Source organism: Cryptotermes secundus, unplaced genomic scaffold (genome assembly GCF_002891405.2).
Source record: "Cryptotermes secundus unplaced genomic scaffold, Csec_1.0 scaffold46, whole genome shotgun sequence".
Lineage (NCBI taxonomy): Eukaryota > Metazoa > Arthropoda > Insecta > Blattodea > Kalotermitidae > Cryptotermes > Cryptotermes secundus.
Window position 1 is genome coordinate 1,586,770 of NW_019726221.1, and position 22,903 is coordinate 1,609,672.

The 22,903-nt window shown below is 38.4% G+C and overlaps 2 protein-coding genes across 2 annotated transcripts in view; one reads left to right on the top strand and one right to left on the bottom strand.

Moving 5' to 3' along the window:
* LOC111863839 (retinoblastoma-binding protein 5 homolog) overlaps positions 1-21,359 on the top strand; it is a 22,059-nt gene extending 700 nt beyond the window's left edge. Inside the window, exons 3-11 of the mRNA XM_023850571.2 lie at positions 466-638; positions 2,114-2,231; positions 4,009-4,119; positions 6,199-6,383; positions 9,082-9,201; positions 11,831-11,984; positions 13,303-13,515; positions 19,596-19,869; positions 20,980-21,359. Coding sequence (XP_023706339.1) covers positions 466-638; positions 2,114-2,231; positions 4,009-4,119; positions 6,199-6,383; positions 9,082-9,201; positions 11,831-11,984; positions 13,303-13,515; positions 19,596-19,869; positions 20,980-21,083 — 1,452 coding nt within the window. The 3' untranslated portion in view covers positions 21,084-21,359. The remainder of the gene's footprint in view (positions 1-465; positions 639-2,113; positions 2,232-4,008; positions 4,120-6,198; positions 6,384-9,081; positions 9,202-11,830; positions 11,985-13,302; positions 13,516-19,595; positions 19,870-20,979) is intronic.
* LOC111863840 (mitochondrial import receptor subunit TOM40 homolog 1) overlaps positions 21,081-22,903 on the bottom strand; it is a 17,762-nt gene continuing 15,939 nt past the window's right edge. The window contains exon 5 of the mRNA XM_023850573.2: positions 21,081-21,522. Within this exon, the coding sequence (XP_023706341.1) occupies positions 21,383-21,522 (140 nt within the window). The 3' untranslated portion in view covers positions 21,081-21,382. The remainder of the gene's footprint in view (positions 21,523-22,903) is intronic.

The following is a 22,903-nucleotide window of genomic DNA, read 5'->3' on the forward strand; positions in this document are numbered from 1 at the left end:
GGGTTTTCTCAGAGTACTTCGGTTTCCCCTGCCAATCTTCATTCCACCAAATTCTCCATCGTCATAATCAACCGAGGCAGGTACAATAGGCCAATCATTGGCCACCGTGCCGAGTGGACCCAGCTGGACTCCACCCCCCACTAAGCGAATTAAAAAAATGGTTCCCAGTAAGAGGTTTTCATAACCTGGGTTTTGCAATTCTGGTGTTTTAAGTTACGAGCTTTTGTTATATAATACCTTCTGGTAGGCACAGTTGACCTGTGAGTGTTATTAGTGCTTGAAAGGTGTGTGAAATTCCTCATATAGTTTTTGCAACCCAACTTTCATTAATGATGTTTTGAAGACACCAATTGCAGGGATACAGTATATGATGGGTGTATGTCACATGTTGAGAAATGTACTTATGCCCCATGGAAATCTGTACTCTTGTAAAACCATATTAATATGAGCTATTTTATGTTGCAGGAATTTGATGGTGCTTTGGATTGTATTTCATTAGCTGTAACTTGTTCATTCAACAAACGAGGCACATTGTTAGCAGTCGGATGCAATGATGGTCGTATTGTTATCTGGGATTTCCTTACAAGAGGAATAGCAAAAATTATCAGTGCTCATGTGCATCCTGTTTGCTCATTGAGGTTAGTGTGGTTTTAGGAGCATATACATGTCACTTATCTACACTGTACTACAAATTTTACTATGAATATTGTCACGTGTAGGATGGTACACGTGGCAAAATGACGGGTTCTAGTTTGGATTTATTGGCAGAATGGTTACACATGCTCTTTTAATTACACTATAGTGCTATAGGGCATGAAGGTGATCTTCCTGGCCAGAACAGTCACCATATTTGAACATCATTGAACCACTCTTGTCAGTTTTCGAGACTTGGAGTGAGGAACAGATTCTCACCCCCAATATCTCTAAAGCATCTTGGAGATATTCCTCAAGAGGAATGACATAAAGTTCTGCTAGGGACCATTCAAAACTTGTACAATTACATTCCAAGCAGGATTGCAGCTGTGTTGAAAGTAAAAGATGGTCAACACCATATTAATAAAAAATGTTTACGGTAAATGTAGTGTTTCCATTATTTTGCCGAACCCCTATATGGGTGTCTGTGTCTTCTTCCAGTTTTTGAACCACTTAATATGCTTTCATGAAGTTTGCTGTAAACCTTATGCCAATGGAAGTCACGCTCATATTTTCTTAATTTTGTACAGTCTGTAATAATGACATGGCAGACAGACTTACTAGATGGCAATGACACTAGTGTTACTTAAAAGAGGATCCAGAAATGGTGCATGTCAGTAGATATTTGAAAGTTATGCACTCTTATGCTTGTTTTTTTATTAAAGAATTTAAAACAAAATGGTGGCTGTTTGAAAACTATTGGCTGTTGGTTTTATGGTGGTACATAGCAAATTGAATTGGGCATGTGAGATGGTGTATGGAGATAGGTCATACAATCTCATATGTACAGATTTGGTGTGGAATATTTCTTATAAGTCAGTAATTAGAAACATAATAATTGTGCAAAACTGCGAGATTTTTCTGACAGATTTAACTCAGTCTGTGCTTATGTTACAACTTCTTCCAGAAAGGAAGAAGAAGCAATGAGATGAGTGATGATGATGATGATGATAATGATAACTGCATAATCTCTATTTATGAATATTTGCAGTTGCAAGCAATAAAGAGTTCTGATTTGACTAGAGTTTAATCATATGATGTCACATAGGTTTGGCAAGGTAAACCTTTGGCTAAATTTCATGCCTTTGATTGATTATAAATATACATCAACACTCCCACCCCCTCCCCTCGCCCCTCAAGAAACATTAATAGTAGAAGATTTGTAGGATAGGGAGATCTATGCAGTAAGTAGGCTTTGGAAAGTCCTTGTTATATTTATTCATTAAGCTCATACCTGGTAAGAGGGGAAGTTGTGCAAGTTTAGTTTTTACTAGGTGTGTGCTGTTTTCCATAGGCATAAACATATTCTGTGACAGATTTGGTGATAGATGATGGTTATGTGTTTAAAAGGCTTAAGTACAAGGTCATTGTATCTTAAAAGATTTTACCAGTGTATCCAAAGATTTTGTTTGATTTCCAGCTGGTCTCGAAATGGACACAAACTTGTGAGTGCATCAACTGACAACAATGTATGTATCTGGGACATCCTGTCAGGAGAATGTGAGCAGAAGTACCGATTTCCCTCACCAATCTTGAAGGTGAAGTTGAATGAAGTTTTAATGAGTCAGTTTATTTAGACCCCAGCATTTATTGATTTATTTAGTGCTTCTTGGTTATGTACCAGAGAATAATGACATAATTATGGATAAATCTGGAGTAATGTGGAGGGAAGCATTTGGCTTTTGTAAGTGATATAGGCATACACATGGGGAGAATGAGGAAAGCCATGAGAAGCCTGTTTTCAGGCCAATATTCAAATCTGCAGGAGTGCTAATGAAATCACCATGGTTCTTTAGTGTGTAAGTGAACGTTCATATACAGGTATAATGATAATTACTGTACATATACCATCACCAAATATAGTTAAACTTTTTTTTTGAATTATTTAATTTAATTTAATTAAAAATGCTCAAGATCGTCACATGTTGGAGTGACTGTAGACAGGTTTTGGGTTGGAGATTGGATTTATTGGACTCTTCGATACACAAAACTCATGGCTACACTATACAAATCACTGTCAGACACAGACTAGTGTTCTCAGTCTGTTACAGGCTCCACTAGCCGTTGCTTGGTAGTGGCTTCAGTGGCGGACGTTCTCCTTTCTCTGGGTTCCCAAACTATCTCCGACCTCAGTTACCAGCTTCTCACAACAGCTCACCATGACTTATCTGCAGCAGTCCTTTAACAAACTCACTAACTCACCAAACAACTCTTTACTAACCGACAAGTCAAAGTCAGAGCTACTTTATGACTGGTGGTTTACCACCAATCAGTTCATCTTGGTCCCAAGCCCCCTGAGGCTCACTGTTAGAGATATTTTCAAGTGAACTCTTGCAGTCATAGTCCATATATAACATCCTCTCTGACAAGAGGATGGGTTTGTCTCTCATGAATATGCTTGGACTTTTTCAACTGACTAACTTCTCCTGCTTGTAACATCTTGGTGCAGACAATGTAGATAGCGCTGCTCTGTTACTATCGTTGCCATGGAATTGTTGTGTTCATGTCTGTTGGCGGAGCTGTTACTTAAAAATGGCTGGTGTACAGTTGCTTATTTCATGGTCATTGCCTAGCAGTGGGTCTAAATGCCACAATATTATTGCGTTGCTGGTGCAGATCTGTGTGTTATATATATGTTATTAGACTGCCTCTGTGGTCTAGTGGTCAGACTTCTAGGCTACAGATCCAGAAGTCTGGGTTCGATTCCCGGCTGTACCAGATTTTTTCTGAGAAGTAGTAGGCCTAGAATGGGTCCATGCAGCCTCATGATGATAATTGAGGAGTTATTTCAAGGAAATAGCGGCTCCGGTCTAGAAAGCCGAATTTAAAGGCCGTGGGGATTCGTTGTGCTGACCACATGACGCCCTCTATATGCTAAAGTTTGCACTAAGATTCACCAACAAGCAGTGGTCGTGTGGTCGGTTGGTATAGTTCTTTTGCAGACTAAAATCATGAAGTTTTGTTTCTTTTTATATATATTATTAAATATGATACACGTACTTGTTTCAGGCCATGGAAGCCTTTGTGAATATTCAGTATCTATAGATGCAATCAAGTCACGTTGCTTATATAAATTTTGAACAGTTTAGTAATTAAAAATGTTGTATTCCATACTGACATCTTTTCCAGTTCTCAGGAAAAGTTATAGATATTATAGAGCCTGTACATTATCCTCGATATCCCATTTTCAAGTCTTTGTCTTTGTCTGTATTCTTTTGTCTGATAAACAGTGAGTATTAAAATGTTAAAACTAGAGCAAGTGATAAGAACAGCATTTACTGTTTATTTAATTCTTACATAATGCTTTGTTGTCAGGTTCAGTTCCACCCACGTAATGATAAAATATTTCTAGTGTGTCCGATGCGTCATGCAGCTGTTTTGGTAGATACTGATGGAGACCACCAGATTGTACCACTTGATGATGATGTAAGTACCTATGTGAAGTGTTATGGTGGACATCAGTGTAAATCACAGACTAAGTCTGACAAGCAAGATGCATGACTGATTATCGCCTGTTGCTTGCTTGGCTTATTCTTTGACTGCAAGGATGGAAGTAGTATTTTCTTTTGAAATATTGGTAAACTTCTGCCATACTATACCCTGTCACATACCAGAAGACAGTACTCTTCTGAAAGATTTAATTTTATAAATTGTCTAGCAGGTCAAGTATGCAGAATAATGAGAGATGATGGCTGATTTTATGAAAGTATGAATAATAAGGAATTGATGTGCAGAATTTTGTTTGAGATGTATTTGAATAGGGTAACATGAAGAGGTACTTCAGTTAAAATGGTGGTTTTATTTCTTCTGTTACCTGGATATGTGCATTGGTACTGTGTATCAAAATTTAACCGTGTGAACATGTTCTTCAGGAAGACATATGCATTCTTATATAAAGACAAGTAGGTAAAATTGTTTAGTGGATTGCAGGCCTCATTCAGGATTCTAGCATTCTACGATGGGGTACCCAAAAGAAACCGAACTAATATTTTTGTGGCCAGAGCTTTTGTAGTACTGCGTTTTGCCGCTATGAGCGCATAGAGCTAACATTCCTGAGTCGATAAGCCAACTACCGTTGCTTCAGAAGGTAAGGACTAGTTTCGGCAGAGTTTATAGTAACAACTGTTTTGTGTGATCGTTGTTTTTGCAATGGCTGATTTTCGTGAACAGCGTGCGGCGGTGAAATTCTGCTTTTTGCTCGGGAAAAGTGGAACAGAAACTCTTGAAATGTTAAAAACGGCGTACAAGGACGATGCTATGGGGAAAACTCAAGTGTTTGAGTGGTTTTCCCGTTTCAAAAATGGTGAAATGTCAATTGATGACAAACCTCGTTCTGGTCGTCCTTCCACGGCCCGAACACATGAAAATGTTGAAAAAATTCGTGAAATCATCAAGGAAGATCGACGACAGACCATTGAAGAAATTGTGGAGCTGTCGGGAGTGACTTGGAGCTCAGCGGCCAGATTTGTGGCAGTCGGGTGACTGGTTTTTCCATCATGACAATGCCCCTGTTCACACAGCCCTGTCTGTACGACAATTCTTGACCAAAAATGGTATGACCCCTGTTCCTCACCCTCCATACTCACCCGACCTTGCCCCGTGCGACTTTTTTTTTGTTTCCTCGAATGGAAAGAGACATGAAAGGAAAAAACGACGGAGGCGCTGTCAAGCATCTCAAAAGATGAATTTAGACAATGTTTTGAAAAATGGAATAAAAGACTAGACAAGTGTATTAGTGTAAGTGGAGAGTACTTTGAAGGGGATTGGAGGTTTGTGCTTAAAATTTGAATAAATAAGTTTAAAAAAAAATAAGTTCGGTTTCTTTTGGGTACCCCCTCGTATTTGTTTTGGTGATAACAATGTAGTTAAGATTTCTTCACTTTCTTTAAAGTAACACTACTCATGCAACACAGGATATTTAATTCAGTGCCACACACTTTCTTCTAAACATTTGTTTTGAAGATCATTGTGCATCTTATATTTGAGGCTTACTTTTTCAAAATCTTTGAGCTAAGTGAGTTGGTGTAGTAGTAACACTTGAGACTCATAGTCGGGAGATTTTACCAGTATAAATCCTGGCTGGGGCATCAGCTGTCCTGATTGAGGTTTTTGTGTTTATGTTTCCCCCCACCCCCACCTCTCAGCTGCTCCAAACAGATGGTCCTACTTGCAAGATGAAATTTTAAATGTGTTATAATGCATCACTGTTGTTTTGTTCCATTTATCCTTCTCATATAGCTTTAGGCATCACTGAAACTATATATGTATGTAGAATGATTGCAGCTGAGGTTTTGTTTAAAATATTCATTGCCCATTATACAATTTTAATGAGAGATCAGGTCAGCAAGGATCCTAAATTTTATTATTTTTTTAAATTTAAAATTTGTACTGAAGAACAACAGAGAGATTCTATTAATGTACCTCATTCTGCCCACCAGTGGCAATTTAAGTTTAAGAAATACAGATATGTCAGTAACAGACTTCAGCTGTATTACTGTGTTACAGCAATCAGATCTGAACATAGTTGCCTCCTTTGACCGTCGGGGACAGTATGTGTATACAGGCAATGCGAAGGGGAAGGTTCTGGTTCTGTCAACCAGCGATCTAGCCCTCAAAGCATCATTTAAAGTCACTCAAGGAACAACAAGTGCAACAGCAGTGAAGAGCATAGAGTTTGCTAGGAGAGGAGAGTGAGTGTACAATTAATATCTGCAATCAGGGGTATCAGGTCATGAAATTACATGTTAGCATTCTTGTTCTTAATATTGTATTTTTAACCTATTTTCATTTTTTTCAGGGAAGAAGATTGGCTTATGTGAATACCCTGTCTCTCCTTTCTCTTTGAACCATTTGACCAATTTTCCCAAAGTTTGATATGAATGTTGTACCATTAAAGGCCACATAGTGTTGGAAGTTTTTATTTCCTGTAATAAATAGTAAGGTAAAACTATCCCTGTAACAGGCTGTGGAGGCCTGTAGGATTGTGAGATGTCAAGGCTCCCTCATTTTCTAGCCAATAGGCTCACAGATGGCGGTGAGATTGTCAGCCATACATGCCAGCCACCCTTTATGCCCCAGGAAGATACTTGTAACTCATTTCTGTTAGAGGCTGAGTTGACTCTGGGTCCATAATACAGCTGGAAGGATTGGGTCAATTGAAAAATCCAGTGACCTCCTCGGGGATTGAGCCCACAACCTTCCAGCTAGTAGAGAGTCGTGATAGTGCAGTTAGTATAGCGACTGGCTATGGGCTAGATGACCAAGGGGTCAGAGTTTGGGTCCTTGTGGGGGAAGAATTTTCACTTCTCCATGTTGTCCAGACCACCTCTGGGGCCCTCCAAGCCTCCTATCCAATGGGAACTGGGGGCTCTTCCCCAGGCGGTAAAGCTGCCAGGATGTGAAGCTGACCACTCGCCTCCAACTAGTGCCAAGGCAAAGAAAACTTCGGTCTATACATCCAGCACCCCATAAGTCCTCATGGTGCAGTGCTTAATCAGTTAAGCTCAGGGACAACTTTACCTTATTTTACAATAAATAGTATGTGTATATATACATCCACTCCCCCATATGTCTTGATGACATTGCGCTTAAATAGTTAAACACAGACTTCTCCTCCTCCTCCACTTAATAATAATTAAATAAATAAAAATGTCTGGGTAGATGTGTAAGCTATTGAGGTGGAAGTAACATTTGTGCTGCTTAATATAGGGACTAGAAATGCTGTGAGGTCGCACATGCCTGCAAAAGAGAATTTTACCATTGGAAATGAACACAACTGTGAAGTCACTAACATGCTGACATGAATGAGAAGTGATCCTAGATTTTGCTTTTCTCAATCTTGTAAACTAATCTTAACTATGTAAGTTTTGAGGTTTTTTACGGCGATGACTATGAAGAAAGTCGTCTTCTGGGTTTTGGCGCCGTGTATTCTGCATTCACAAGCCATCACCTGCTCTGAAGATGGAGGCGATACGTTCCTCCGAAACATCAGCCAAAACGAAGAATACACGGCGCCAAACCCAGAAGACGACTTTCTTCATAATCTTAACTACTTTGCCACAGTTAAATTAGAAAACTGCAGTAATATGAAGAAACTTTGTAAAGGTCTGTAATGGCCAATAATTTGCAGAGAGTAGCAGTGGTTGTAATTGTCCTTCGGATTTCCCGATCAGCCAAACGGAACACAAATGGGTGATTCCTCATTATACTGGAATCCTATTTCTGAACAAAGATGGGCACTTACCGGGCAACATGTGTCACTAATCTCCATGTTCTGATAACAGGCTGTGCAGACGTGGTGAAATATTCATGTATCCATTCTCTGAGACATATATTATTCAAGTATATGTATATTCATGTATCTCAAAATATTTATTTGCTTAAAAAATGTGGAAATATGTGTTTTTAGGTGACATAAAACTGTAGTTAGTTATTGGAGAGGGTGGATTTCCCCATGCACGTAGACCAGTATTGGTCCATTGTGCTTCCCTTTATGATATTCTACCAGTCTCTATACCCTACTGATATTGGTGCGTACCATCAGTCCTGACCGAGCCAGCGAGTTTGGCCTCTACTGGCTTGGTGGTATCTGTAATGCTTCCCCCATCTATCAGAGGCATTAGAGACTACTGTTGGGCGGGAAATGTCCTTGAATTTAGCTCAGTGACCTCCTTTGGAGATATGAGGTTCTTTTACGTGCCGTAAAGCTACGACACGGGACCCACGTCTTAAAGTCCCTCCTGGAGGACTTGTTCCCTGAATTTTTCCGCCCATAAAAATTCCACGATCTCCGCCGGGTTTGAACCCGTGTACCACGAGTCATGAGGTGGGAACGTTACCTCTAGACTACGGAGGCTGCTCACATAAAACTGTAAAGTAATAAGCATAGTGATTTGAACATTACATTGATTTCTGTGAGGTTAAAAAACTGGAGATTTTTTTTTCACCTATAAATCTGTTCCCTATGTACATATAACAGTCATCACTTGAAAGTGAAACAGTGGTCTGTGGAAATTAATTTATTCTTTGGTTCCATTCAGTACATCAACCACGTTGAACTGAGTTTGCCCAGAGTTCCTCATGAGGGGTACCATGAAACTTAATTCCTGATGTGAAGCAGAAGGGAATAGATATTTCCTCTATCATAATACAGAGTTGTCTAAAGTTCTTGCCTCTCTCAAGAGCAGTTAACCACTTAACAATACCTGTGCTCAAAAGATTGTGAAGTTTAGACCATAAAATTGTTTCTAAGAAAGATGTCAAGAAGGTTCTGTTGTGTCCTGGTATAACAAAAACCATTTTGGTATGAGAAAATGTGATATTATGAAATGAATTATGAATCAATTCTAGGTGGTAATTGACTTCATTTGTTTTCTTTCTTTCTTGTAGCTGTTTCTTGATCAACACAGCTGACCGAGTGATCCGAGTTTATGACAGTAAGGAGGTACTGACTTGTGGCAAGGAAGGTGAACCAGAGCCCATTCAGAAGCTTCAGGACTTAGTCAACAAGTGAGCAGTATTCAGTCTTCTCAGTGAATGTTGTTTGCAGTTATGTAGTAAAATGCTGTATTGCATTCATCTTCTGGTCAACAAGTGAGCAGTATTCAGTCTTCTCAGTGAATGTTGTTTGCAGTTATGTAGTAAAATGCTGTATTGCATTTCTGCTTTAGTGTTTAAGAAAGGGGACTTCGTGCAGGAATAAGGTACTGGACTCTCATGCCAAAGGTCACTTTCAGTTTTCCGAAACCTAACTGCAGGCAGTGCTATATTTATGCAAGTATGAGATGGTATTGGAAGGTTCCCGGACTGTTGTTGTTTTAAGTGCCTTGGTGAAATAGATGAGAAGGCAGGCCAAGGTCACACTTCCAAAAGCCTATTGCATCAGTCTGCCATGTGACACTGTGTTGTGAACACACGTTGTTTTTGTACGAGTGCTTTTTCAACCTTCTGTTTTGTCTGCAATGGATGGCAAAATTGAGCAACGTGTCTGAATGAAGTGTTGCGTGAAACTCGATAAATCCAGCACCGAAACCCCTGAAATGTTTCGTCAGGGTTTTGGAGAAATTCTTTAGGCTGGACACCAGTTGTTGAATGGTATTCACGTTTCATGGCCAGCCAAGTGTCAGTTGAAAGTGAGGAACATTCAGGGTGACCAAGCATCAACAAAATGATAGAAAGTATTGAAAAACTTCAAGAACTCATCTAGGAAGACTGTCATTGAACAATCCATGAGCTTGCAGACACTGTTGGGCTCAGCTATGGAGTTTGCCAGACCTTAACAGAAAATTTGAGTGTGCTCTGCATCGCTCTTTCATCATTACAGTACACCCTTCCACACATCCCTGGAAACCACAGAGTCTGTGACTAACAACAACATGGTTATTGTACCCCAGCCTCCCTACTAGCCAGACTTAGCACCCTGTGATTTCGCTTTGTTTCCCAAATTGAAAATGAAACTGAAGGGACGATATTTTAAAACAGTGTCTGACATCCAAAAGGAATCACAAGCTGTACTCGATAGCATTAAGGAAAATAACTTCCACGGTGCTTTTGAATCATGGAAAAAATGATGGGATCACTCTATGCGTTCCCAAGGAGACTATGTAGAAGGAGATGGCAGCCAAAATTGAGTAAGTTAAGCCAGCATGTCTTTTTTTTACCTAGTCTGGGAACTTTCTGATACACCTTGTACATGTGTACAGTATGTCATACATTTTGCATTTTATTTCAGATTTTAAGTTAAAAATTGGCTTATGCATAGGCCAGGCTGTTTTTGTTCATGAAATACTGAAAACATGTATCAGACATTTCTTTTCGTGCATTGATTCTGTATATATGCAAGTTATAGCTGTCAATAAAATTGTGAGAGTTGAGGAATATGATGTAAGATGTTTAAACGTAAACATAAAGAATATGAAGCTCTTTGAAAAGAAACTGTATAACTAGAGTACAGCTTGATTGTAGAATGAGGCCTATAATGTAAATATTTATAACAGATATGGGATAGTCCCAATAAATGGAAGGTAAGATTTTAGGCTTTCACGGCGGTGACTATGAAGACAGCAGTCTTCTGGGATTTGGCACCGTGTATATGTGGTGTTAACCACATATACACTGTGCCAAATCCCAGAAGACTGCTTTCTTCAAATGGAAGGTGATTACAAACTGGGGAATTGTACAAAATCTTACGTACTGGGATCATAAGGTCTAATTAACATTTCTCAGTTTATTAATTGTTGAGTTATTACTCACTTACATGGAAACACTTGTATTATTTTACACTAATGCACAGTTTTAACAGTAATTCATAGGGCATTATTATTTTCCAAATCCCATCTGTAGTAGCTGAATACGTGACAGTATTTCCTGAACAATAAGATGCACACAGATTTTAGGGAGAATATCATATTTGGAGCATTGCTTTGTATGGGGCTGAAACTTGGACACTTAGGGCAGTAGATCAGAAACACCTGGAAAGCTTTGAAATGTGGTGTTGGAGAAGGATGGAGAAGATCAGTTGGACCGATTATGTGAGAAATGAAGTGTTATTTAGAGTCAGTGAGCAGATGAATATCCTACACGAAATAAAACGGAAGGCTAATTGGATTGGTCATATCTTACGCGGTAACTGCTTTCGAAAAGAAGTTATTGAAGAAAAGATAGATGGGCAGATAGAAGTGACCAGAAGACGTAAGAAGATGCTGGATGACCTTGGGGACAGAAGAGGATATTTTCATTTGAAGGAGAAAGCTCTAGATCGCATCAAATGGAGGAACTGTTTTGGAAGAGACTGTGGACCTGTCATCTTGACAGATTACTGATGAATGAATGAATGAATGAATGAATCATAGAAATACCTGCTGTACTGTCAGACTTAAAGAGTTCATGCAGATTGTATGAAACAGTTTCCTGCCGATCACAGTGGTCGTGTGGTCTAAGGCATCAGCTGTCTTCATTCACTCAAATGCTGGGATTGTGGGTTCGAATCCCACTCAAGGCATGCATGTCTTTGTGTGCCCACTGCCCTTTACCCTAAGGAAGATTCCTGGTACTTGCCAAGAATAAATAAATACATTAATTGCATTACTGTGGGGTAATTTTACATTGTCTCATTAATTGTGCATATTATGTGTTCTAGAACTATGTGGAAGAAGTGTTGCTTCTCTGGAGATGGAGAATATATATGTGCAGGGTCTGCACGACAACATGCTCTCTATGTGTGGGAGAAGAGCATTGGCAATTTGGTCAAAATCCTGCATGGAACAAAAGGAGAATTACTTTTAGATGTAGTAGTAAGTGTTGTTCATGAATAGTATGACCATTATCAGAGTTAATGTACAGTCTGAGTTAAATTTGGAAGAAACGTAAGCATAAAACTTGTGATATTGCTGTGATAAGCGATGACTTCCAAAACAGTAGAGGATTTCTAATCATCTGCTGATGTAAGACCTTGTTAATTTGCCCTTTCCGGTCGTCATGTTTGGAAAAATTTCTGCAGCCAGGTTATCAAGGGGGTTTAAATACCCACAGAGCTGTTTTGCTCAAAAAGTTGGTACAACAAGGGCATAAAGTAAAAAAAGAAAGCAAAATGTGTACTTACCAGCACAGTGCAAAAAGACAAATGCTCTGCCTTGTAGTGGTGTATGACAATCAAGTGTGGAGAGAGGTTGTAGTGTTTTACTGGCTAAAATTGTTTGCTCTTCTCTAGTATAAAATATATGCATATTCCTTCTTATAACTGTCATACTTCTGTGTACACAAACAAAACCCGATAAACTGTAGGACCTACACTAAAACTTTTTGAAGTTCTTGAGAGTGTGATATTTTTTTAAACATTCCCTAGGCTGGTTGATAGGTCTTACAATAGAAGTTCTGAAATTTTGTGTCTCGCATCCCTGTTTGTCTCTGTAACAATGTTATTCAAAAGCTCGTCATTGAAAAATAAACTAAAATAATTCATGGGCTCTGCATTTGGTAGAAGGTAAAATTTTGGCCCTGCATTTTTAGTAAATTTGTATGCCTTAGGTTTCTTGTCCCCTGTTGTCATGTCTTCCCATCCATCAACATGCATAACACTTGTTTCACTCTCGCTCTCACTTTCTGACATGACTTCCAGATGGCAGGAGAATGCAGACTAAACATTCATGAGCGCAGTGGTGTAGTATAAAGGGGCAAGTAGTGACATATGACCGACTTGTCATTGGAGAAATGCAAAAGAAAATTTTATTGACATTTGTCTTTGGAAGGACATGCTCAATGCTGATTATATATTGACATATGACGGGAAAGGAATAAAGCTCCAGTATTAATTTCTGAGTGATGATCAGAATTTATTTGTTTCTGTTTAGAATGAAAAATTAATTTGCCTTGCATAACAAATCTCTCATGGCACGCTGTTATTCTGTTTCCTTTTTCAGGTTCTGGTTTCAGTTTAACTGAGCTCTTTGTTTTGCCATATATATTGTAGGGGTTGACAGTCTCCTGTTTCATCCAAGTTAGTCTAGCATCACCTGATAAATGGATTTTATGCATTGTTCTACTTAATTCCACCCATGTTGCCACAGTATCGCTTCTTTCAAAGAGTGTGTGTGTGTGTGTGTTATATTCTAGTGGCACCCTGTGAGGCCAATTATTGCATCCATCTCGAGCGGTGTTGTGTCCGTGTGGGCTCAAAATCAGGTAGAGAACTGGTCAGCTTTTGCTCCAGACTTCAAGGAACTTGATGAGAATGTAGAGTATGAAGAACGTGAATCAGAATTTGATCTGAGCGATGAAGATAAATCTGTTGAGCTTGGCCCTGAAAAGCAGGAGGATGACTTAGAGGTAAAATGTTGTCCATATCTTAGTTAAACCTTACTACTAAACTGTTGTATGATTTTGAGATCTCAATTATATTATGAGAATAATGTGTTCAACAAGACTTTGTCATATTCTGTGAGTAAATGTATTTATTTAGTTATATATTTGCATACTTGTGTAATAATGGTTACAACAAAATAATCCTATACAAAGGACAAGATGTGACAGAGTGAAGAGAAATACACCAAATATTATTCATCCTGATCTGAATCAGTATGTGATGGTGATACAAGGAATGGGTCAGTGATTATGGTTGACTATAAGAGGGAAAAATTACCACTACAAGATGATCATATTGTCACAATTTTTTTTTTGGGGGGGGGTGACTTATAAGATGGGTTTTGGATTGGATTTATTGCACGTTATACATTCACACAACTCAGGAGTGCAATTGCTGATTTACTTTACTATTCACCTTTGCACATGCACTAGGATTCAGTCTTCACTAGTCATATCCTGGCAACAGATCTTTCACAGTCTCATTGTAACTTCCAATCACACGTGAAGTCTTTTTGCCATTTCTTCTCAATCGCCTTAGATTGCCATCTCCAGAACTCGGCCCATTCTTGACAGCTCAATTCAATTCCAAGCTCATATCCTGACAGGCTGGTGCCTCGAACTCGACTCTGTTCTTTCATTCTATGCTGCCGACCACTTCTTTATAACCACTTTGCGCAGACCATGCAGAAAACACAGCCTCTGTTATTATTGAGGTATGTTTACTGATCTCTTGCCTAGAAATGGACAGTCTATTGTTACACGCATTTGGTTTCATGGGAATGTGTTGACCGAGTTGTTGCATAGCAATGGGTATATACGTTACATTATTATTGATAATTTTAATAAAAGGTGATCGTAAGAAGACTTTGAGAATGATCCTCTGACAATCAAAATGTGTATCTGAATATGTAAGTATTGTCACATGTATTAGTGACTGTAGATGGGGTTCAGATTGGTAATTGGATTTATTAGATCTTCACTAGTTGTAACAGCACTTAATTATTACACTGTTGTGGGTTTACACAATTTACAGTCACTATATGCTAATCTTCTCAGTCTGTCTGCAGTGGTTTTCATGTATTTATAACATAGGAGCTATACAAGTCTCACTTGATCACACACTCCCAGTATTACACATAAACACAGAGTCTTCATATCATACTTAAGTCTTCACACACAGATCTTCTGCAACCTTCCTGTGGCTGTCTCCTATTGAGAACTCTCTCACTGTCACTTAAACATTCTGAAATACAGAAATCTGTTCTGCCTCTAACTGTCGTGATATTGCCTCTGCACTGACCACGCACAGAAAGCAGCCTATATTGTTGAAACATGTTTGCTGAACGATTGCATAGCAACAATGGTCGTGGCACGGACTCCATAGAAAGCCAGTCACATGATAGCTAGAAGTGTTGCAGTGTGATGTCATTGTGTCTGTGTGGAAGTTTATTTACTGAACTGTTGCCTAGAAGCGGGTTGCATAACCTCATTGAGTGAGCTTATATGACTGAAGGTTGTTTACAGGTCGTTGCCTAGATATGGTCTGACTAACTATCCACGTTACAATATAAATACAGTAAACCCTTGTCCATTTCTGCAGGGGATACATGTATCTGCATTGGACAGACTTCATATTGTATGTGATTGATGGGGATATGGGAACATGACCATAGGAAATATAGAAAATGAAACCAATAAAGTCATAAATATACTGTAATGATACTTATTTATGAGCATATTGTGAAATACAATAAAGTACCATCAGAAAGTTCAGAATTAAAGTAAGATATAAATGGAAAGTCAGACTTTGAAATAGAATATCAGTGTGATGTTTGGTACTAGATAAAAATGTTAGGCCCCAAACAAACTTCATATGTTATTACAAATAGTTTGGGAGACTGAATAATTACATTTCTTTTTACACCTGTATCATCAAATCCATGCTAAAGGAGGTTTGTTGTAAATAAATCTACTGATTGAATATGATAAAGACTTGTTGGACTTAATTGCATTGGTGTATCTTGGGAATGTTTACCATCAAAGATTTGAGATATGTTGTGTAACCTATGAATTGTTTGTTGCATCGTTACTGGATGGTAGAAAATATTTACATAATTGTATTTATAGGTAAGTAATCTTTGGTGACATCTAAAAATACAAGTGGTGGAAAGTGTGCATGTAAAGAAATTAAATGAAAGTTGTTAATCAAGTAAAAATATGATAAATATATAAAAGATAGTATAAAAGAGTACTAATGTTGTCCAGTGTGATTGATAAATGTTGTTTTTTTTTAATCTTTCATCCTTTAAATGTTTTGGTCGTAGTGACCGTCTTCAGAAGGACATTGTCAGTACATATGGAAACTACTATTACAGTGTCATTGGTCAAGTCGAATGGTAAATGTATTTTCAGATTGTAAACAATATATGAAGTGATAGTATACAGAACAAATCATCAAATGGAATTGCCCAGATCGTGATGTTCTTTTCAGAGTATCTACTTTGAAATGAAGTGTACTTCCACCATTTCTTTATTCATAATTGTAACATTTAGTAGAAACCATTCTTTTTTTGCATCTTTAATTTTGTCTCCATGGTCATAATGACATCTAGGTTGACAGAAATATCTCCCCCCCCCCCCAAGGTCTTTCTTAAATTCTAGAAAGAGCTGAAGGTCACAGGATATCAAATCTATGTTGTGAAAACAGTGTAGCACAACTATGTTTATGTTTGTGCATGTGTGTCTATATATATATACAGGATATAAATAGATATATGTTACAGTGCTCTTTGGTAGATAGATGGGTTCAATCTGATCATATTTTGTTAATACACCAATGTCTGGAAATGCTTCGTTTTTGGCAGTAAGGGCCACAAAAGTTTCTGAGAGGATGTATAAGTTTTAGGGGATGTTATCTTTGTTTTACATTATAAAAGTTGCTCAAAATGGCGGCCACTGACTTCATTGCATGTTCTGCACTGCCTGGCCATATTATGCTGAACTCTTTGAAAGATTTCCGACACATCCCGGATGGTTCCAGCTGCCACTGCAATTCTTGCCACAAGATCATGTTGTTTCTCCACCGGAGTCTCGTACACCAGGCTTTGCATGTACCCCCAGAGAAATAATTCCAGTGGAGTCATGTCAGAGTGAGGGAGGCAGGTTATTGGGCCTCCACATCCAATACATCTGTTGCCAAGTTTCATCCAAATACTCACGAACAATAGTAGTGCAGTGTGCCGGGGCACCATCATGCTGGAACCACATTTCACAACGGACTTCCCAAGGCACTACTTCCAGCAGGTCGGGTAAGGTCTCTTGGAGAAATGTTAGGTAAATGTTACCAGTAAGCCACAGAGGTAAGAGGTAAGGGTGGCGTCCTTCACATTTCAGAGGCCCTAGCACTTGAAATGTTTCTGGACATGGATGTATTAACAAAATATGATCAGATTGAACCCATCTATCTACCACAGAGCATTGTAAATTATATTTATTTACAGCCTGTATAAACTTGGAAAGTATGATACATGCAAGTCTATATTATCATGATGGAGAATGTCCATTTATTGTTTCTCGGGTCCTTTTCATCTGAAATGCAGGTAGCATTATGTGCAAAATATCTGTTTGCAGTAAATTATCATAACACTGCATGCTTGAATGTGTTCTAACAGACCATCTTAATCCCGTTTTATGCACTTCTTGTTTTTGTTTCTTTGGGTGTTGGAGAACCGGGAGCTTTCCATTGAATTCTTTGTTCAGAAGTGGGATCATAATGCAACATTCAGGTTCCATCAGTGGTAATAATGTTATGAAAAAATGTGTTGCTTAGTTCTTCAAAAGTAGCCTTAATTTCTTGACTCAGTACCCTGTTCGGGCTTCAGCAACCAGGGAATCCAAACAGCAGCATTCCCATTTGATCATAAGTCGGTGTGCAGAATTGAATAGGTACTACACAGTAAAATTGACAGTGCATCAGCAAGTTCATCAACAGCTGTGCAGTGGTTTTCTTGAAAAATAATTGCAGCTTTATTCACCAAAACATTGTTTGGGAGGTTGAAAGTCATCTTGTTTGATACACTACGGTTTCCCTGCATTTGCCACTGTGGTTGTATTCACCAGAAATTCAGTTTGGGAGATGGTCATCCTACTAGATGAACATCCAGTATGGATTCTCTACATTTGCAAGAATTTATGGTAACAGGAAACACTAGCATATAAGCATGTTTTTCTTACCATGAGCTTCTTTCACGGTATGGAACATTTATATAGCAGTGTTCCTTGAGAAAACACAATGTGATTGCAAAACACTGTCTCATAGTAGGGTCCATTTGTCTTCTTGCAGGCACAGTTCAGCATGTCTGCCTTTTACCAAATCGATAAAGTAATATGTTTGAGCTAAGTCCATTGAAGAAGGACTAGATTAAGTTATGTAGGTGGAGAAAGATGCAAAGCCATAATTTCAGTATCCAGTAATGGGTGATGGCTCAGTGCTGTTAGCTGTGTTGCCATTTACCCCCTGTAAAATAATGGGTTTTGTTCAGAATTGTGTTACTTTCTGAACAGTTCTCCCACTTCTTCATTGTAATCTTTTAACAAGGAAAAGTCCTTTCTTGCATCTACAGGTGGTAGAAGCTAATGGGATTGCCAACACTTCTGAATGGTCTCTGCTGTCTGTTCAAGGAACCGGTGTTCATCTGTGACACACCTGCTAAAAATCAGGTTTTAGCCAAACAAGATATGGAATACATATGTATTGTAAAATGAGACCACAAAGTATGCGACATTCTCCGAATAAATGTGACATATTGAGCGGCATAATTTAGATTGTTTACACCCCTTGACAAGGGGGGAGGGGGGAAGCTGTAGCTGCAGGCATTGCAGGATGCATAAGCCGGCCCAGTTTAGGCTTGTCACAAGGTTATGATGAATAGAATTTTTCCATGCACTAGTAAAAAAGGTAAAGTTGTCCCTGTGTTTAATTAAGTACTAATGCCACGAAGGCATATGGGGGAATGGCTGTATAGACCCATGTTTTCTTGATTTCGGCATACCCTGGCTGCTTTACCCCCAGGGATAGAGCTCCCAGTACCCACTGGATAGGAGGCTGGGTGGGCCCCAGAACCGGTCTGGACAACGTGGAGAAGTGAAAAATCTTGCCCCCACGGGACTCGAACCTTGACCCCTTGGTCATCCAGTCCATAGCCAGTCACTACCGACTGGCATGCACTAGTGCCCAAGGAAATAATTTGGCCTTGCTTTTCTAGGATTCAGGTGATCTTGGTAACTATATTGCATTTCTCTGTTTATGGGCAGATTCAGAGACAGTGAAGTTTAAAACGTGGTAGAAAATAAAATGGCAACAGCATGAAATACTTTGACTTCATGACAATATCTAATGAACCACTGCAGAAGGATGTTTGAAATTTTTGTGGGGGAATTGTACAAATAAATTATTTGAGTCTGTTTCTGTGTTCACTTTGGAGTTAAGAGTTTCACTCCTAGGCATCCAATTTAAATTACTGTTCTGAGGTAGATCATATTCATATCTACAATTTCCATGTAGGAGTTTTGTTGTTTTTGAATTACCAACTGTATCACTAGCACTATTTGAAATTATGTTCCAAATAAATGTAAATGAAAATGACCCATTAGAGGTATTCCTTGTTATATGTGAGTTTGAAGAGTGTAATTTCATTTTAATGCACTCAACTAATTTAGACCACTTTCCATTTATAGCACTTTAATGCAAACTGATTTCTGGCTTATTGTGAGAGGTGGGGAGGAGGAGGGGTCACATATTGTGTGGCTGACAGATAAGGAACGTGAGAGGAGAAAGGTAAATTATATTTGGTTTATGTGATTTCTTATTACACATGTCACCCAAATTGAGAACCTGTTTTAGATTGGGAAAAGTGTAGTCTACTTGTTCATTTTCAGCTCCACATGCAGGCCTGTTAATGCAACTACTGCACATATCTCAGTAGTTTTTTAATAGAAAACTGGGTTTGTTACAGAAGTGCTGTAGGTTAGTCATTGCTGTTTAGGTTGATGTCTCAACAATAGAACCTGTAGCTGCTTTCTGCAGTTCAGATGAAGAGACAGAAGATATAGGAGCACTCCAGTTTCTGCCAATTGCTCCTGAAGTGGAGGACCCAGAGGAAGGATGGGGTGCCCCACCAGGAACAGCACCTCCTATTGACATGCAACAAGAAGACAAGCAGCAGCGCAACAGTAGCTCCAAGGAAAACAATTCTCCTGCACCAAAAAGACGGAAATTTCGATCTTTTGAGATTCAACTCCAGGGTGCCCCTACTGATGGTTAGTATTACAGAAACAAAGCTTCATATTTTAAAAAAAAAAAAAAAAAAAAAAAAAAAAAAAAAAAAAAAAAAAAAAANACAAAGAATTTGTTCCCATAAAGGGAGGGAATTTAGTGACCAGTTGGATGACGACATGCTCAGGATATAATGAGAATTGCAGCAAATGGCTGCAGTAAGTCTATATTTCTTCTATGAACGTAACCAGGTTCAGGCACATCTTATTACAAGGGAAAAAGGAATTAAAATATAGACTGTCATTTACTACTAAAAGGAAAATAAAAACTCCATGGTTTTAGTCCGCAAGCGAACTATATTGACCAAGTGACCGCTGCTTGTCAGCAAAGTTAGTGCCAACTTTAGTGGATAGAGGGTGTCGCATGATCAGCGCAACGAATCCCCACAGACATTAATTTCGGTTTTCTAGACTGGAGCTGCTACTTCATTGAAATAGCTCCTCAGTTATCCTCATGAGGCTGTGTTGACCCCGTTACAGACCCATTGCAGATTATCTAGTCTCCATTTTGTAGCTTTACTTTCTATGCACTCACACACTCTTGATACTATCATAATTACAAGTTTTAAAGTGTATTACTCTTCATTTTCATAATGGATGTGAATTTAATGAGAGCAAAGAATTTATGCAATACAAAAACTTTTTTCTTGCTGTAAAATGAAACATGTTCTTTTCTCTTTCTTTATGGGCGAAGTGTGCAAATGTTTCTTATTTGTTCTGGAGGACAGTGCTTTAGAATATTTCAGTAAAGCAAAACATATGATAAACTACAGTGGACCCTCCATTTAATATTCCTTCATTTAAGGGTTTCTGTTATTTAACATTCAATTTCAATGGTCCTGAGCCCATATTCTCAATATTAAATTACCGCCATTTAAGATTTTCCTCAGTTTAGTGTTAAAACCCAGTGGTCCCAAAAGAATCCTCAAATGGGGGATTTTTAGTTTTAATTTGAGGAAAGGACCCCGACTTTGTGATGAGTATGAAAGCCCCTACAAGGCGTGGAAATTAAATCACACCAATAACAATCATGAAAGATGTGTTTTGTGCATCTTATATAAATCCGTGATACTAGCTCATTTGATTTTGTTTCAGAACTTCATCCACTACTGAACAACAGGGCCAAAGATAAACAACAATCTGGAGGGAAAAAAGCTGCTGGCAGGCCACGGACTGACGAAAGAAAACGAACTAAATGAACTAAACCCATATACATATATATGCTTTATTATCCTAGATGAATGACGTTGTGGAAGACAAAGTTCTGTCCTGCTGTGGTGTCATGAAGAAGCCAGTCCATAATGTTTATAATATTAGTACAAGGCAGTACAGTGTGTGATATGGTGGAAATTTGATGGCGTGTTAGCTGTGTATGAAACTTTCAATGAATTTTAGAAAGTAATGACAAAATAGCAAGTTATATTGACAAGGTCTTTAAATTTATTCATTTAATAAACTTCTTAAATGTTTCTAAATATTCAACAGCTTTCTAATAAAATTATCCAATAATGAAACCACATCCAAGTCTGAACTGACTCTTGTTGTGATTCATGCTGCCACTCAGTGCAAAGGAAAATGGCAATGGCTGAAGTTTCTTCTCAAGGACGGCTCCCACTGTGAAACTTGAGTCTACCATTCCTGCAATTACAACAAGGTTTATACTATTTGCTGTCAAGACTATCAATTAACATTTTTTCTCCTGAAGTTAGCAGTTCACAAAGACATAGAGTACCCTTTGTCTCACCATTTACAGTACTGTGTTATCATAAACAGTGGTCAGATACTGAGTCTGGATTAGTACAAATCCAGTATCACTGAAAACTCAGTGTGACTGTTAATCTTTACAGTTTGGGCCATATACTGCATCCCATGTGATTTTAAAAAGGCACATGCTTTTATTTGGGGGTGGTAAAAGGCCACATAACTGATGATATAAAATCTGTTATGGGACGAAGTGCATACTAATATCTCATAGTTCCAGGCAGCATTATGAGTCAGCTACATAAGTGTCAAACACAGTGAACAGGCCCTTCAGAGATTATTTCCAGCAAAAGGGCAATTACTGGTTACTGGCTAGTTTTCCTTTTCTGTAGGTTTACTTAATAGTGCATTCAGTATCAGTTTCAGATGGTAGGATGATAAGACTAGTGATGAACTGGAAATGATTTGAAAGGAAACAGTCATGGCCTAAGGTGATATCCCAGGATCTTCATGAAGGACTGACAAAAAACAACAGAAATCTCAGGTTAGCTCATGTCCCAGCCAATATTTGAACCAAGCACATCCTGAATACAAGTCCAGTGGCTCAAGACCAACCCATTTTGGTGTTACTGGCTAGAGATTATCCACTGACTCCAACCACAAAAATTATGAAATTTCAATTGTCCCAATGGGGTGAAAACATTTAAACATCTGGAGATGTATATCAAATGAATCAATTATCAATGGATTAAAAAAAATGTTGCATTTCCAATATCTTGCATAGCAGTGAGGATGACATTCTGTGGGAGGAAAAGTCATTCTCAAAGACAGAAACTGAAATACCATTGATACAGTAATACAGAATTAACACAACAAAATATACAGTAATTTGTATGATCTGTATTAGCTATTACAACTTTTTGTGTGTTATCCTGCATTTATCTTACTGATGATTACTCTTCCAAATTCTGTAATAACCTACATTTAATTTTTCCCTAAAGATGATTCATCTTAAATCTGACGGTGGTGTGTATTTGAGCATGTACGGGGTGTGTTCAAAAAATGACGGGAATTTCCGTATTTTGGAAAAAATATTTATTCATTCGTCTACATTAATGTTGTCGCCTTCAAAATAGTCCCCATTCGATATTATGCACTTACGCCAGCGCTTCTTCCAATCATCGAAACACTTCTCAAACTCGATTTTTGGGATAGCCTTTAGCTCTTTCAGCGATGCGCTTTTAATGTCATCTATGCTTGTAAAACGACGGCCCTTTAAGGTTCTCTTTATTTTTGGAAATAGGAAAAAGTCACACGG